Source organism: Haplochromis burtoni, unplaced genomic scaffold, assembly GCF_018398535.1.
Source record: "Haplochromis burtoni strain Fernald_Lab_line unplaced genomic scaffold, NCSU_Asbu1 Contig_14, whole genome shotgun sequence".
Classification (NCBI taxonomy): Eukaryota; Metazoa; Chordata; class Actinopteri; order Cichliformes; family Cichlidae; genus Haplochromis; species Haplochromis burtoni.
In genome coordinates this window covers 2,908,133-2,926,529 of record NW_024582375.1, presented here as the reverse complement: position 1 = coordinate 2,926,529, position 18,397 = coordinate 2,908,133, and the positions used below count along the sequence as shown (strand labels likewise).

The 18,397-nt window shown below is 40.8% G+C and overlaps 1 protein-coding gene across 3 annotated transcripts in view; it reads left to right on the top strand.

Annotated features, from left to right (window-relative positions):
- Nucleotides 1-17,553, top strand: part of tafa5a (TAFA chemokine like family member 5a) — a 157,056-nt gene extending 139,503 nt beyond the window's left edge. For 2 of the 3 annotated variants that reach the window (XM_005915695.3, XM_005915697.2), the window contains exons 4-5: nucleotides 11,983-12,174; nucleotides 17,274-17,553. In XM_005915695.3, the coding sequence (XP_005915757.1) occupies nucleotides 11,983-11,991 (9 nt within the window). In that variant the 3' untranslated portion in view covers nucleotides 11,992-12,174; nucleotides 17,274-17,553. The remainder of the gene's footprint in view (nucleotides 1-11,982; nucleotides 12,175-17,273) is intronic. The other variant, XM_005915696.3, reaches the window with a different exon arrangement.
- The last annotated feature ends 844 nt before the right edge of the window (nucleotides 17,554-18,397 follow it).

Here is an 18,397-nt window from a genome sequence, read left to right as displayed (position 1 = left end):
GAAATCTGCTGCAATGACCCGGTTACTGCGTTCACCAGATATCAACACAATTTCGATCCGCACCTGACGTCCTCACGTGTTAACCTCTTTGACATGTCAATGGCTGTGAACAAAGAGAAACTTGTAAATAACTCATGAAAGAATAAAGTTACATTGAAACCAATTACACCATTGTTTTTCTTGTGACATTACCAATAAGTTTGATGTGTCACATGGCCCTCTTCCTATTGAAAAAACAAAAGTTGTATCCAAGATGGCCGACTTCTAAATGGCCACCATGGTCACCACCCATCTTTTGGAGTTTGCCCCTCACATATACTAATGTGCCACAAACAGGACTTTAACATCACCAACCATTCCCATTTTATTACGGTGTATCCATATAAATGGCCCACCCTGTACAGTACAGCTTTGTTCTCAATAAAAGCTCTGATCTGCAAGCATAGCAAAGCCATTTCAAATCACTGTTTTCAGCCTCAGTTATTTGGCTTGAAACATTTTTACTGTTATTGACATTAGACAGTGATTGGGCTACTTCAGAAACCTTTAAGAATCTGGGTTTTCAATGTGAAACACTTGAAGTTTCAATTTTACAACGCATTTTCATGGATTTAAAGAATATAAAAAAAATGTTATATAATGTTATACATTCTGTCAGTCAATCTACTTAACACAAAAACTGGTGCAGTCCTCTGCTGCTTGCAGCCCATCTGGTTCAGGGTTCAACATGTTGTGTGATGTACATACCTCGATTGTAACAACTGGTTTTTTGAGTAACTGCTGCCTTAACCCAGAAAAGCTTAACCCAGAGAACTGCTGCTCATTAGATTTTTTTGTCTCATCATTTTGGGATTTTCTGTAAATCCTAGAGATGGTTGCATTAGAAAGTGCCAGCACCAACAAAACAGCAAACAAACAAGTTCAAAGCCTCTTAAATCACCTTTCTTCCACAATCTGATGCTCCAACAGGTGGTCTATACAGTGTCCACCTACCTACCTAAATGCATTGAATTGCTAATATATGATTAGTAGATTAGATATGTGCATTAGCGAGCAATATAACAGGGATAGCTAATAAAGTGGCCAATAAGAGTATTCCTTTGGATTTTACAGTCACAGACACATTTTAAGTTTCTCTATTGACTGTGCACTGTTTCAGTTGTTTGTGCAAGAAAACAAACAAAAAAATGAAGAAAAGAAAAAGCATTCAAAGATGCTACCTGTACAGCTTAGAACTGAATAGAAAACTGACCTGGTATGGACACATGTATGGACACCGGTAAAGTGATAGCAGTAGTTACTGTGGTGCAAGCATTTGTCGGAAGTGAGATACCCAGATGTTTTACTCTACCATATTTCTATAAATAAAGCTGAAGCATTTTGACAGAATGCAGGTTACATTAAAGTAAAATACAAATCACTCAGAAAAAAAAGAGAGTAATTTTGCATCGCTAACTACAGTAACTTACTAGTAGGATTAGCAAGTAGGAAGTAAATTAGCTAGTAGGATTAAAATCAGCTAATAGTTAAATGTAGTACAAGGCATGTCTTCTTGTAGAAGATTACAAGAAGCAGTTCTTGTACATGGTCCCTGAGAAATTAACATACTACAAAATACAATACAGCTAACATTAGCAAAGGATACTGAAACCATGCTTTACTTAAGTCATGTTGGCTAAAGTAAAGGAAGTTTCTAAACATATATTGCCTTATCAGATTTTTTATACTGTCTGCCACAGATAAACTTTATATAAAAAAAATACTAACATATCTTTGCAATTTCGTATTTGTTAGCCTTTTTTGTTCACTTTCAGCTAGCTCATGGAATGACAAAAATGTTTTTCGAAAAACAGTATTATTTCATAGTTTCATAGCTCTTTCAAATGGCAGATAAACAATAACTTGTATTCATACAGTCATTTTGGCATATTTTAAATTAATGTGGAAAACATTTAATATATTTATACAGAGTAGGTAACTGGAATATACTATAAATGTTACCCAACACTATGGTCTCTGAACACTGAGTTGAAAGATGCTAAAATGATACATTAAGCTAAGGAGAAAATTACAGGGAGGCAAGATAGATAGTCATTACAGGCAACAATCTTATGTATTATAAATGGACCGTTCATAATATATTGTATACATTATATAAATATTCATTAGTGCAGCTCTAAACAACGCACTTAGGTAATGCAAGAAAATGAATTTATCATCCTTGTTGCTTATTTGCAAAAAATGATGTAGCCCTGTTTAGCATAGCCATTTAAGCTCTGTTTCAGCACTTCTTTCAAGACTGTACTTGACAAGATTTCAAGTGCAGTCTGGAACCATTTCACAGCCTCCTGAAAATGTTTCTTTTCACCCTCCTTGTCTTCAGCTCATCTCCAAACTGAACGCGCTTTGTTTACTTCCTCGATGTCAGCAATTAGCTTAAATTAGGGACGCTCTTACTGTTAATGATGGCAGCAGATGGGAAGCCACGGCTTCTACTAGCTAAGATGACACCAATTCATTCACCCGCCTGTCCTCTACACCACTGCATCCAGCTCTCCAAGTCTCCTCCTCTCTACTTCACCCTCTATTCCACCCCTCCTTTCTCCTCCTTACCCAACAAACACCATCCTCCCATTGATTTCAACCCCCACATCTGCTTTACAAGAAGCATAAACACTGTTGCTCTCCCGCCTGTATGCACGGAGTCTATACTGTGGCAATTAAAGAGGTCTCGCTTGAGAAACATGTTACGCAACACATACACACTCGTACATACACACATAACTGCCCTATCTGTGAATGTCAATGCGTGAACACTGAGGACCAGTGATGTATCATTAATGCATCTGTCATGATTTAGTCATCAGCTGACTAACTTGTTTATTCCTTCCTGTTGAGAAAACAAACATGTAAATACAGAATGCATAAAATATAAAAATGCTGAATGGTTTGCTATCAGGTTTCCTTCCTGTGTTGTGAGTCATGTGCGTCTCCCCGTGCCCAGACACAAACCCGAACGTTAACCCAGTTGCGGAGACTGTGGTGACAGCCGTTACAAGTTCCAGCTACAGTGCAGCTTGTTATCTGGGCAGGTTATCCCACACACATGCTGTATGCACACACTGTAGCTGTAACATTTATTATACGTGTCAGATAAAATATTGTATGAGGTGTTGCAAATCTTGGTGCTCACAGTGTGACCGAAAGGCTAATGGCATGTGCATTCAGGCTTGCATGCTAACAGGCTCTAACTGATGACTGCTATTGTGGGTTTTCCATACTGGTATCCGTGACCATGTACCCCTACTTTGTTGCACAGGGTAGCCCTGCATGCTCTGGCCTACATGTACTTTTCTTATCCTGCTCAGGATGTCACTCAATGTAGTTCTCATCCGCAGGATGTGACAGGTATTTCGTGTGTGCTTCATTGGCTACTTTAAACTTGGTGACAGCCAGTCAAATGGCTGGACAGCTATGTGCACTCATCTGTGCCAGTCCGCGTGTGTGTGTGTTTACGTGGGTTCTACCAGCTTTCACTGTCAGGGAGTATAATAACTGGCAACAAGCAGACTCGGGTCATTGTTTAAAACTCTTCTTAAAATGTATGAATTTTTTCAACACCTTCAAACTCAGTCACATGGAGAAATCTCTAAAATTACCTTTACTTCTCAGGCTTAAGTTTAAGGGCAATTCTAGCAAGCCCAAAAATTACAATAACCTCTTGTTATCTGCTCACCCAAAGGGGAATCACTCACAAAAATAAAAACCATTTACTCCCTTCCATGTTTAACTTTGAACAAATAGCGCCTTCCCTGAGGCTTTTCAAGGTTAAACCCAAACTGCAGCCGCCCCACTGTTGCCCAAGGTTGACTGTTAGCTGTGCACGGTCCAGTGAGCATGTCTGACCTGTCCATCAGGTGTTTGTGCGAAAAAAACCCCAAAACATCAATGCAGACAAACAGACATATCCCTCATGGGTATTTGACTAAGCCAAGTCAATCTGACTCAGCCCCCGTAACCCCATAAAGGGTTATTTTGAACAAATGTCAAAAGGCAGTTTGCGTGTATTGGTCAAATGTTTGGGAGTTTGTGTTTTCTCTGTCAACCAGAGGGTTTGGAGGAGGGAGGGGCTTGTTGTTCAGGGTGACGCCGCTGACCTCCTCTCTAACTTTACTCGGCAACACAGCAGCGTGAGTTGCAAGAAAGATTAGACGTAATGCCGCGCGTCCTCTCTCGACCTACACAACGTCACTCATCTCAGCGGTCACCGTTTGATGTGCTTCGGAGTAAAAATAACTTCCTCGCCTGCCGCCTGTCTCGTTCCCAGGCATTCAGGCGTTTTCTCTTTTCGGTTTTTCCTCTCATCCTCCCCCTCGTCCCCTCTCTCTCCAGGCATTTATCTTACTCTGACCCTGCTTTGGAGAGTACACAGTTGTTCCTGTCAATAAAACTACAGTATGGATTTCTCAGAGGCCGGCTCCAGATGAAACGTATGAAGATTGATATGTGCGTAGCTCGGTGTTGACAGTGACGTTTTTTGAGGGAGGTTACTTTTAGCAGCGTTGCACTCTAACCACAGCTGAATAGGACGCATATCAAGCAGAGGTAGAGCTGTGAAGCTCCAGCATATCATTTATTTCAGAATCAGGTTTTTCACTGATAACAATGACAAGTTTCTCCTTTGAAGGAGTGACCTAACAGAATATGAAATTCTACAAAAATAAGCTCTAAGACTGTAAACAAGCTCCCCGGAGATTTACTCGACTGCGCTGATGAGCCGCATGTTCGTCATCACCTTGTTTTTTCCCCCGTTACCTCAGGATATTATTGCATCTGCCAATATATGTAGCATATCCACACGAATGTAAGGCGATAAATATGCACTTACATCAGCTTTAGTTGAGAATGATCTGCCAAAACATAACTGATGTGACAAAATGTTTTACTGTGCTGGCAAATGACTAGCTCATTCATTCTGTGCACTGGCTTTTTAATATGGCTGAGTTTATACACATCTCCCTGCTGATTTGCCTCACACACTTGCCAACAAAGTTTAGAATATAAATAGCAGCACAGGGCATTTAATTCAGTTTTCTTATCTAATAACCGTATTGTCATACTGTTAAATCTGTAGTCTCCCTTGTCCGTGTGATGTACATTTGTGTCCAGGTAAGGTTACAGCGAGTAACCGTGCAGAGAATTACAACAAGCTACTGTGTGCTCACGTGCTCCCTCCTGCATGCTCTATCCACGCAGCACTCTAGCCTTACCTGAACAGAGCATTGCTCATGTTATGTGCCGAGAAAGTAAACATTCGGACAATGTGCTGACTTCATTCTCCTGATACGGTGCAGAGCTCCTGGGTGAAAATGGTTTTGTAACAATTGATAATACAGAAAATACAAATCCAGTGTAAATCTACCCATTCTGCTACTTGTTCAAATAATATGTTTTTCATTACTAAACATTTAAGTTAGTTATGTTAGAAAGAGTACTATTCCAATCACAATTTGAATTACAGCTACGGTTCCAAGAATATCCTGATAAGTATATATGGGTTTTAGGCAACATATTACTTCCATCCAGAAGACAATGTTAAACCACATCTATTACAACAGCATGGCAAGAATCTGGGTGCTGAACTCGGGTGCCTGCAGTCCAAACCTATCACTAATTGAAAATGAAAGGACTGTTGAGCTGCTAGAATCCTGTATCAGACAATAATATGACAACGTTCGTGTACCAGAGGTTCAGCAATTGGTCTCTTCAGTTCGCAGACATTTACAGACTTTTGTCCGCAGTGGTAAATATGGCTCCACCTATGTTTTTTTGGAACGGAGGTTGTACATGACACTGCATACAACTCTAATTCAAATTATAAACCATGCTTTTTACATGGTTTTTAATGGTTTATACATCAATCACCAGCTGCTGACTTTTTAATGAGGCATATTGCTTCTGTCAGTCATGTATGAAACCATCCTATTAACATTAATTGTCTTTTATTTTATTCTCAATTTAGCCAGATGTGTAAAAAGATCTGGCACATGTAAGATATTAACCAATAAATTCAATTTTAGCTTTAGTGTACTGCAAAGATCTCATTCTGTGTGCAGTATCCTGGTCATAGCTTTCCGTGGTATCAAGAAAGGGCTGGGGGAAAATAGCTAGATAAAGAAACACTTTAGCAGCAGTGAGGGGTTAATTTGACTGTACCGGAATACTTTCCACACTGCGTGATGCTAAAAGGTTTGAACATACATTTTATCACAGTTACCACAGTGAAATGCTGTCTTTGCAAAGGGCCTCTCTTTTAGCAGAACGATATGTAGTCTCAGCAGTCATCTTCCATACCTTCTTCTCTCGCTGAAAGGCCTACTGCTGTCTCTCTCCAGAGAGGAGGATGCTCTGCATCATGCCCTCCACCATTTTAGACTGGCAGATGAATCAGCGCAAGAAGCTATCTCTCTCTGCGTGTGCCGACGCGGGGAGCTCGGTGAGAACGAGGCAGAGCGAGTACGCTGTTAGAGGAGAAAAGCAAAATCACCTCAGGTTATCTGCCAGCTTTTGTGACAGCCTGATAAGAGGAACAATTCAAAACAGAGGCAGAAAAGCAGCGCAGGAGAAGAAAAGAGCAGCATGAGTGAAAGAGAGAGAGAGAGAGATTTGAGCCAGTCAGACGTAAAGAATCGTAGAACATTAAGTCATTTTAAGTTGGTTTGAGTCAAGCGGATGCTCTTGTTAAACCCTCGAGTACCCGTTAAGTTCACACACAGGGACATTCACTTCCAAAATAGCTTTGGAAGGTTATAATTGCACAAAATCCAACAGCCAGGCCGCTTAGCCGGTATTTTCCAGTGAATATTACACAGCAAGTCACAAAAAGAGCTCTTGTTATCGTGAAAAAGGACTAAAGAGCGCCACAATTTCAGACATTGCAGGAAGCAGTGAAAAAAAAAACTGGAATGGCTAAAAATCCTCAGTTGTCTAACTAAGTCTTAATCATATGTTTCATTAGGACGATCCTGATTGGGGTATTTAGGCGTTGAGCAGAGAGCTATGAGCACAAGTGGCACCTACTGAGAGAAAGACTGTGATTACTGTAATCAAGACTTTTTCACTGGGGAGAGGAGAGGAGACAAAACACAGTTGGGAAGAGCAGTTACTTCAGCCTCTTCAAGGAAAGAGAGAATATCACAATATTTGATAATATGAGCTCTTGCGTGTGCATATTTTTTGAACTTCGTCAGGGTTCTGCGTGGGAAATTCAAATGCATACGTGGTTTAGGACATCCTGCCATAAATATCTCCGGCTACAAATGGGTGGGTTTGCACTAGATGATCTCCCAGTCTGTGTCTGCCTGTAAGCGTCCTCTGTATTTACACATTTGTATTTCTGCCAGTGACGGCAAGTGTGTTCAGCTGAGTATGAAAAAGCTTTTTCGACTGGTGCTTTGCCCCCGCCATCACTTCTTTTCCATCTCCTTCTTCTCAATCTTTCTGTGGATGCAGTTCAAGCCGGGCCTTAAGGTATCCCCCAACGCCTCCACCATCACCATGTCCCCCCTCACCCCACCCCCCTGTGGTTCTGGGTTGGTATCGACCGTGGTAATTGATCCCTCTGGGCCCTCCAGCCACATCCAACAGTGAGTTGAACAGAATCACCACTAAGAAGACAGCTGCTTGGCCACCACAGACAGGCCAAAAGAAAGAGAGAAAGAGAAAGAAACTCTGTTGCTGCTAACCATTAGCTCTGTCTGCCAACTTCCTTCTGGAGGGAGCCAAGTCAGCACATTGCATTGGCTTGGAGAATACTAAATCCTCCATTTTGGGAAGCTGGGAATAATGTTGGGACTATAAACAGTGAGAGGCAAGAGGAACTGACTTAAAGAACAAGAAAGTCTCTCTTTCTCTGTTCTTATCAACTCCCTGTGAGCTTGTGGGATTGATCTGACCCACTGTTGCCTAAACCCAAAGCCTCTGCTGCCCAGTGAAAGATTACCTGTTTTATTTCATTCTGAATTTCAACCCTGCTCCCTTTTCTATAGTTTCCAACATTTCCATGTGGCCAAAAGTGGAAACTGATTCCATGAAGCGCAGCGTGATAGCTGGCTTATGTTTGCACTCCAAACAGTTTCAAGTCCCAAGAGGTGCAGGTGTATTCCGAAATGAAGGAAACAACAAACGCACTCATGCAAGGACAAAACATGGGCACACTCACACCCAAGTCAAGTATAGTGTATTAACTCTGATCTCAGAAAAGCATGTTTCTCCTTTTCAAACAGTGAAAGAGAAACTTATTCATGTTTTCAGCTTTGAGGCAAAGCATTTACCAAATAAGGCTATGGGAGAATTTTGTTCTTTTTTAAACTGTCAAGATAAGCAGTTGTTACTGGAGATTACTGAACGCAGTGTAAGCTTCATCAGTCCTCTCAGTGAGATATTACCTGTGAAAGCTTTAACCTGCTTGAACTGCCAATATCTTCTTAACTAAGGGTGCTATAATATACCTGCTGGTTAATTAAATTCTGTTAATTGTGGAATCTTCAAGGTGAGCTGTCACAATCTCGGTATCTTGAAACTGGACATGACAAGCTGAAATGGTGTTATTTTCAAAAAAATTTGCAACTAATTCCATGAATTTATCAGAGAAATGTTTAATGAGGTTGCAGATCCAGTAAGCCGGTAGTCTTTTTGCCAACAGTACAAGAAAAATTGAAACGTGGCCCCCTGCTGCCCATTAGAAATGATGCAGATTTAGGTTATCAGGGCCAAGCAGTACATCCATTGTTAACGTATGTCATGTCAGAGTCCCTGGCAACTCAAAGAAATGCACAATCTTGCAATTAGTGTTTTATCATGTCTTCCTCCCCACACCCCTGATAGATGGCTGCCCCTCCCTGAGCCTGGTTCTGATGGACGTTTCTTCGTGGTAAAAGGGAGTTTTTCCTTTCCACTCTCGCCAAGTGTTTGCTCAGAGAGGATCAGTGTCGTTTGATTGTTGGGATTTTTTCTGTATTATTGTAGGGTCTTCACCTTACAATAAAAAACATATTAAGGCATCTGTTATATAAATAAAATGGTATTGAATGGAATTGAACACGTCTCTTTACAAAAGAAAAATCATCTCACTCAGTTGTATTTTGGACTCTGAATGTAATGTAGTTTTTATGAATTTCTGTTTATGTAGACAACAATATATTTGAAAATTTTGCCAATTTGTCACAGTTAATCACAAACAGATTGCATGTAACTACCAACTTGACCTAATTCATTCCCTGACTGATAGCACTGTTTCTTTAAAGCTGGCATTGGACGGTCACAGACCTGGTCCCCATTTTCAAAGCAATAATTTCAAAGGCACCAAGTTGCAGCAATTTTGGCTGTGTCACAGTCTCCACTCACTGTTTTACAGTGTTGGGACTAACGCGTTACAGTAACTATGTTATTATTGTGGTAACGAGCACGGTAACTAGTTATTATGCCAAAACCGGGAACGCGTTACTCGTTACTGGGATTTAGATAGGCTCGTTATTCGTTACTTCGTGTGGTGGCATTGCGGACTTCCACAGATTCATAACATTAGCAAGTGGTGGAAGGCCAGCAGGTGGATGAAGGAAAAGGGAGGCAAGGGCAGAGACCCGAAGCGGCCGCTGGTCCGAGAGTAGTCAGGTGAACTGAACTTCAGGTAAGAAGTTATAACCTGCAGTCCATCTGGGTCAGATATAGAACCAAGTTTAGGTGGAGTTTATTTTCGTTATGCTGACTTTTTCGTACTGCGTGCTAGCTAGCATGACGGAGTTTCTATACAGCTGGGTGGGTGCTATGTTACTGATGTTGAACTTTATTTTGTTCATAAGGTTAATTATTAGAGTTGCCAACGTCCCGTAAAAAACGGAATCGTCTCGTATTCAGAGAAAATATTACGCGTTTCGTATTGAGGTGAAAAGGAACAGTTTGTCCCGGACTTCAGCTACAATGAAAAAGACACAAAGCTGGAGTTATTCTGTGTTTTCGCTGCACAGCTGCCTCTTCTCCTCTCATTCTCTCCACCCTCCCTCTCCTGTTTCTACTTCAATCATGAAACTGATCAATGATCAGCTGATCGGCTTTTCTCTCTTGTTTGTTTATCGCCCACTTTGCCAGAAAGAGGAAACCAGCGGATGTCGCGCTAAACAACAGCAGCACGTTTAAGCTTGATCAGCTGTTGTTAGAATTTATTTAATATTAATTTCTAGTATCAGCTGATGTTTGCTGGAGCCACAGCTGTAAAGCTGCTGGTCATGATGTCGGTTTGGATATGTGGTGAGAGGGAAACATGAAGATGAAACCAGGAGATGTCCTTACTGAATCATCAGAGCTGTGATGGAGAAACAGGTTTACCTTTTAGGTGACATGAATGAGTTGAAGGGAAGTTATGGCTGTTTCTGAGAGACAAATAACACCAGGATCCTTTTCTAAGTAGCTGACAGCTGGTAACTGTGCAGGGGCGGGTCTAGCAAAGTGTTGCCAGGGGTCCATGTAGGGCATTAAAAGGGAAAGGGGGGCACAAGGAAATACTTTCTTATTCTCATTTAAAATGTCTCACTTTTAAAAAAATAATTATCTGAGTCTTGCAACAAACAATTGATAGATTGATACATATATACCATCAGAACAGTGTACATCACTGTCACAACAGTGTTTATTTTCATTCAAAGGCTTTATGATTTTTCCTATAATGGTGGGCCGGTCTCTAGTCAAAATGCCCGGGACGATTTTTTTGTCCCAGTCCAGCCCTGTATGCAGCTCATCTGCAGTCTGGTGTTACCTACATCTTCCTATTCAGAAGGCAGAATTTCCGAGTTCTGAGTACAATCGAAAGCACCACGACTGCAGTTTTTGTGTTGGATGTAAAAAGCAGGCTAGGATAGAATCAGGCGTGGGATTTCTCTCGTGGAAATGTGCACATTATTTTTTCCTTTCTATTGGTAGGTGGCACAGTGCACTTGTGGCAAGTAAGCAAGCTAAAAGACTGGCAAAGTTATGGAAGCAACACATTAACAAGAGAATTCTGAGTAAAACCAAAGTTACTTTCCCTAGTAACTAGTTACTCTGAAAGTAACGAGTAACTTGAAGTAACTGAGTTACTTTTGATAGAAGTAACTAGTAATGTAACTAAGTTACTAATTTAAAGTAACTTACCCAACACTGCTGTTTTACTCAGTGTAAGGTTTACACACTAAAACTCCAAAATCTACTTGGTTATGTTGCATTTAAATGTGATCCCAGGGGTCGTTTTGTAACCATGTGTATTTGAGCAAGCAATTTCTAACTATTAGATACCACAGGCTTATTTTTAAAAAAGATATTTGATGCCCTTGGAAAAGGAACGAACTTGCATTGTAGGAATAAAACAGTTGTTTACCATAATCACCAGTCTCCTAACTCTGGGACTGTAAGAATTTACACCAGAATAAACAATAATGTATGCTATAGTTTCTGAGATACTTTAATCTGGACTAAAGTGGTGGAAACGCTGCAGCAGGCCTGATACTTATAAATCCCTATCCAGCTTATTATTTTAAGTAAAGGACAACAATTTACAAATTATTTCAGAAAAATGAATCATGAATGAATCAGTGCTTTACATTTATAGCATATTTAAGAAGTCACTGGAGAAACACAGGGCTGTTTTCTATTTTCCTTCCATGTGGGCTACTGTTACGCAGAATCAGACCCTATTCAACTCCCACACTCCTATATTTAACTGGAACACAAGTAACACAGCATCAGTGCCCAGCACATTCACAGAATAGCTCTCCATGTTTAGACAAATCCAAACGGGCACATTTCCGCGACACCTTAAAAAGATAAATTTGGTAATGGTGGTAGTGGTGGTGGCGGTGCTGTGACTGTGTCTAAATCTAGAAAAAAACAGAAATAGAAATGAAACTGAGCTTTATAACCATACCGCCTTCCCCTGTCCCTTTCTCCCCTCAGGCTCTATGACGTGACAAGAGTCCCCCTCGACACTCTTGCACTATGGAAAGCATTGATGACCCCTTGACAGACAGCCAATTTCCAGCTACCACCACCACCACCATTACAACAGCTCCGCCCTTACCTTGGCCTCAAAGGCAGGAAGCAACACAAGCAGCTACAGAGCACCAAGAGCCTTGTGAAGGCAGTAAGGTACAAGACAAATCCCTTGAATTAGAATCAAGAAATCCTTAAATGTATGACTAGAGCCTGACTGATATAGGATTTTTGAGACCGATACTGAGTCTTGGTGATTAGAAAAAAGATAAAGATCTGATATACTCGTTTATATTTTCATCTTTTTTTCCACATTCACATCATTAAATATAAACAGACACACATATATACACACATTTGTCATATATTTGGTACAGTTATTTATGAGCCCTTAATAAAAATAGAAACTATTATTAGCTGTGCATATTCGATTGAGGAGATTTCTTAAATCAGATGGCCTTCTTAATCCAACCCCATACTGAATGTGTCTCATCCCAGAGTCAAAGTGAGGATCTAATGTGTACAAGCTTATATATATATCATTTGTACATTATAACTGCCCAATCAACAGCTACAAATGCCGATACCAACGTATCGGCAAATAAAAATATCGGCCGATGTGTCAGTCCTGCTGATATATCTGTCGGGCTCTGTTTTATAACATCTTGTAATGAAGGTAACTTTCCACATGACCTTACAGAGGAGACTGATCTTGTCTGTTGCTCACGGTCAAATGTCTTAAAAGTGTATGAAAGTCATTACAACCAACATTATGAACTCATTACAACACTAAGACCGCATCTTTCAGCTTTAGCAGAACACACAAACAGCAGGAAGCATAGACTCTCATAAATCCTGATACAATTTAAGCGAGCGTCTGCTTGTTTGATATCCTTGTTTGGCTTATGTATTTTACCATAAGCTGACAATTTCCCTGGTGTGTGTTTAACCAGAGAAAATCCATGTGTGCAGCAAACCCCCCTCAGTGTATTCTCAGCCTGCTTTATTGGCATGCCTTGTATATTGTTTTAAAGTCTTGTGTCAGATGGTGGCTGTGCACTTAAATAAAACAAGGCGCCAGACAGACTCTGATATTAATAAATAGTGATCGGGAAATAGAGAGTGGCCATGTAATAAATTTAAGGTACAGCAATATAAAAAAGGGATAAGGCCAAAGCCATAAAAACGGCCACTTTTGTGGAGTCTTTGAGAAACAGGCTCTTCTTTTGGTCAATACTGTCAGTGTTTATGGCCCATGCTATAATTTGCTTTTGAGGGAAAATGTGATCCTGTTGCTTTTCACTCCAGACAGCAAGTCTTCAGTAGATTTGGAGCTATAAATAGAAAAGGGGTGGAATGTGTGTGGTGAACTTGGGTCTCTGCACAGTGCATCAAAGAGATTATTGTCTATTTACTCACAGAAGAGGCCATCTGAGATTGGATTTAAACATTTGATCCTTTAATATATATTCTGAAGGAAGGCGATTCTGCATTGCCTGCAAGCAGCTGATCTCACACAGAGCCACGCAACGCAGTACCTTTACGAGCAGCTGTAGTCGATGCATAAAAGTATTGAAGAACACGTTGGCAACATTGTCACCAGCCTGATGCCACCATGGTTAAATCTGTTCTAATACTCCACTCTTGAGCATTAAGTTCTGATCATATTGTAGAATGCAGATAGTGAACTGTGTTTGCTTTGATGTTCTGAAGAAATGCTGTATGAAAGGGCTGATAATGACATAACACATAGCTTTGAACTCTTTCCTAATGTGGAATGGGGCCTAGTGTCTGGAGGCGCATGCATACATGTTCATGTATTTTGATCTCAGCATCTGCTTCAGGCATTATCCAACTTCACAGCATGTAATGAGCGATTTCCCATCCCTTATTAACCTGTGGATCATTCCTAGCCAACAAGTTCACTTATGAATATTCATCTGGAATCATGTTGTGCCGCTCGCCTGCTAAAATCTGAAGAGAGAGCGCGGGCTCAGCTGCACAAGACTTAACGTTAAAGGGTGAGCGCAGAGACGAGCGTTAGAAACGAGCAGGAGATCCAAAAGCAGATGCACTGTGGAACGAGCTGAACGGGAGGGCTTCAGCAAAGCTTCCGGCGAATGTACAAAAACACATCAATTAATCCGCTGGGTCCTCTTGAGATTTTGCATTATTCCCAGCAAACAGCGCCTCGATGAAGAGTGTGGATAGGCAAAGTGGATCAATTTTCTTTCATGCGCACCCACCGACTTGTTCCCTCGTGGGTCACATGGCCGTGACATTTCGAGGAAAGTCAGCAAGAGTTCAGACAGAGAAGAAATGTCAAGCCAGGGCCGTATGTCCAGGTGCATTCGCTTTCAATACTTCCAACTTGCGAAAATGCTTTTATTTAGAGCAGTACGACGCAAACGAAAGCCACTGCCACATGTATGCACCTTCTCATTTTTGTTGCATTAAGGTGCTTCAGCTGTGGCCTCGAGACAGGAAGCAGTCTGTACCGTCCCTGAAATCAAATGTTTTCCGCGTCCTCGATCAAAAGCTGCCGGGCGCGTATCGATAAGTATCGAGTGGTTTGTCCGCTTGCTCCATAAGAAGAGAAATGCTGCACAAATTACACATTAACACAGATGGATTCAGTGCACGATGCTCCCTTCTGTTACTATGACACCCCCAGCAGTTATCAGTCTCAATCGAAAGTCCAATTCTCGCTCTTACTCGAAGAGCAAGGCCACCGTCCTAAACGTTTGCCTGGCATGTTCAATAGCCAGAGAACCGCTGCATAATGTTTCCCTCTACTCTGCACCAGAGTGTAAAGTATTTGCTCGCTGTCTGCGTAGCTGCTTCCTGATAAACTCTAAGTAATAATCACCCAAGGCCTGTGAATGTTATTCACGGGGCAGATTCATCTCATATTCGTCTGACATTCGCTGCTGTTTTTAAATGGGAAGGCTTGCGTTTCCCTGAGACGAGATTTGCGCGGGAGATTTATGAGAAGCTGTTCGCAACAGTGTGGCTGTGAAAGAAAAAGAGGGAGCAAAAAACAAAACAAAACATAAAGACGATATTAAAAAACAAAAATCCACCATGGTAGACACACACTATGTGGCTTGAATAAAACAAGACCGTGTCTATATGCTGTGTCTGCTTGAAATCACTTGCATTGTATTTCTTTTCTTCCACATCTTTGTGCGACTAATTTATCCTCCTTCCATTTTACCTGTGGCTTTTTACTACTGAGCTGTAGTCTCTGTGTGCCCTCTAGGAGGCACAGAGAGAAACTGTGCTTATTATGCTAGGATTAAACACCTGTTTTGGCCAGGCATCACAGTCAAGCAGTTAGCAAAGTCATGGCCCTGCTTTAACCAAGTAAACCTTTGGGTCATTCCATGCCCAGCTCCAACAAAACCACGACATTATCTCCATTAAAGCCCGAGCTCACTGAGATGTTTATTATTCCCAGAGCATAAGACATTGTCATCTGTGATACATGCTAGAACCCCGTTCAACACCTGCCCCTTTCATGGTAATTTGCACCCTGTGAAATCATCAAGAGTTCATTATTATGAATTAAGCTTCAGTGGCAATGTCTTGGAAGGCATCAGCACCTCTATCAAGTTGGCTGTGTGACTGGCGGGGGCCAGATGGTGAGGAGGCTCCGAGATTTGTCTTTCTGCTGCTAGATTAATTGTTTTTCAGTGTCTGCACTGTGAGACTTGTTTTGTTACTGGGTTATATCCCCTGAAGAGTTCTAAATATTTGACTCGTAAAGCTCTCATACAATCCTGTAATTAACATCTAAGTCTGGCATGGAGCAATAGTCATGTGTGATGCTTATGTCAACACAATGGCTGCAAAAAAATATTTTTTTTCTTTAGGAGAATAGACTGGCATACTGAGAATGATCCCTATCAGCTTTGCTGCTGAAATTTCAGTGAGATGCCTCTCTCGTATGGTTTTGTTAAAGGGTGCTTCAAGAGTAGCCACTTAGCGTTGTTTTATTTTTAACCTTATGGCGGAGAAGGAAAGGAACAGTTTGCTCTGCTCTGTTTTTCGAATGGACCAAATGTAAGCCTTGCTAGCTTATCTTAGAAAGAAAACAATTATGTCAAATGTCCCTAAAGATCACTATAATAATGAAATAGCTCCAAATGGTAGAATGTCATTTTTATATATTTATTAATTAATGAGCTTTTGAGATGTTTGTATGTGACCGTTAATATTTGGAAACTGCAAGGCTAATCATTTAATTCTGTGTAGTCTTTTTGATAAGCTGAATTAATCGTAAACCAAGCTAGAGCCCTTATTTCTCCATATTTTGCTCCCAAAGAAACAAACTTTTTTGTGATTTTTGAAAGTGGTCTCGAGCAATAGTTCTCCAGCATTTCTGAAGGATTTTATTTGGATATTGGCTGCTTTTTAAGACATTTTCAGCCCAGCCCTTGGACCTGACCATTTTCAAAGGAATGTTTTTTGTTTTTCCAACTTAAGAAAATTCCACAAGAACCAGACTCTTTTCAGCATGAATACGATCACAAAGACACAGACCATGCAAGAAGCCATACCTGGATAGAACAACATGCAATGGAACGCCATCAGTCATGAATTGGCCTCCCTAGAGCCCAGACCTGAAGTAGTTTGGGATCATTTTCATAGGAACAAAAGGCAGCCAACATCCAGAGAAAACCTTTGAATGTCCTTCAAGAATCCTGGAGAAGTATTCCTGAAAACTATTTAAAGAATTGACAAGGAAGCTTGCATAAGAGCACTCAGGTTGAAGAATAAAGAGGGTGATACCAAATATTGACTTTTAAGATTGCAGAGTTTTGGTTTTGAATACAGTATTTCCATGTTTGTCTGCACATGTTTTCCTAGCAAAATATATAGAATTAAGATCTGACTTAAGACTTGTGCACAGTACTCTATATACACAAGTATTATCAGTCTTGTCATGCAACTCTTGGCAAACAAGTGAATAAGCAGATTGCAAACTTTAAAATGAGATGACGGTGCTTATTTGAATGAAAAAGAACATTCCTGTTGCAAATAAAAAGCCAACGTCACATATGTGAATTGTATTTAAAAAGACAATATATTTTCTGTCATTTTCTTTCTGCTGGCTATAGAAGTGAAAATATTTGAGCCAAAATGTTTTTGATACAACACATCCTCAGACATTTCTCTGTGGAGCTGAGCATGACTGTGACTGAGTGCTAAAACAGTTCTCTCATGTTTGCTTTGTTCTTGTTGATTCACAGGTCTCGTAACACAGCCAGAGACGGGAAAACCAGGGAGTGATTGTTTGAGGGAGTCATCTCTCCCTGTGACACTGGACAAACTTACTATAAAACACTTCCTGTTTCCTGTGACTGGCCACCGCGGGTTTCTGACTGCTCCCTCCTGCTATCTGTCGTTGGGTCAACACGTTGTATCCACCTCCTCTCCACTGTTATCTGCCTGCTCTGTGAATTTAGCAGCACATGCTCATGCCACGGAGGTTCGGACACCTTAAAATCCCATGAATGTTTTTTTTTTTTTGCCTCACTGGAAGTCCACTGTTTGGAGCTGCTAACTGCTTTTAATACGGGATTTCCCACATCTCTCTCCTAGACTCTAGTGCAGGAGTTCCAGGGTGAAGACGGGGTCATTACAGAACACAATGTGACGCTTCTCAGACCAGCTCGCGAGGCCGTAAAAACCGAACCGAGCGCACTCTGCTGTGAATAGGCCTTCTGCTGGAGTAAACCTCCCATATTTTTATAGACCAAAGAGCAAAACAACAAATATGATCATTATGACAGAGAGGACCATCTGGCAAAGACACACGGAAACGTTGTTAACATGCTTTGAGTGTCGCCACCGACCAACGACTGCCCCCACAGAGACTCGGTGCACAAACGAACCTTTGCAGCCGGCGGCGTATGTGCCGAACACAATCAAAGGAGTACTTTTCAAACTTTACGGACATTTTTTCGCAGACTAAGCTCACCACTGTATTTTGGAACTGGAGATATAGGTACTACATACGTATAACTGTGTATCAAAAAAACAAAAAAAAAAACAACAAAAAAACAGAAAAAAAAAATCTGATTTGCATTTTTCAGTAGCTACAGTTGGGACAGCTTACAGGAAGAATTGTCGTGTTGATCATGGATACGGAGTGCAAATCATTACCAGAGAAATGATAATTATCTACAGAGAGTATTAAATGCTGTTAAGTCTGAAAAGAAGGCGTAAAGAAAAGTCATTAAATGTATTTTGAAAGGCCCTAAAAAGTTATATATTTAACAGTTTTATATGTTGTACCTTTGTAGAGAAGCTTATTGGACTTAAAATGTGATCACAATGGCAGTTTAGTAGGATGTGAACAAATGCTGTTGTT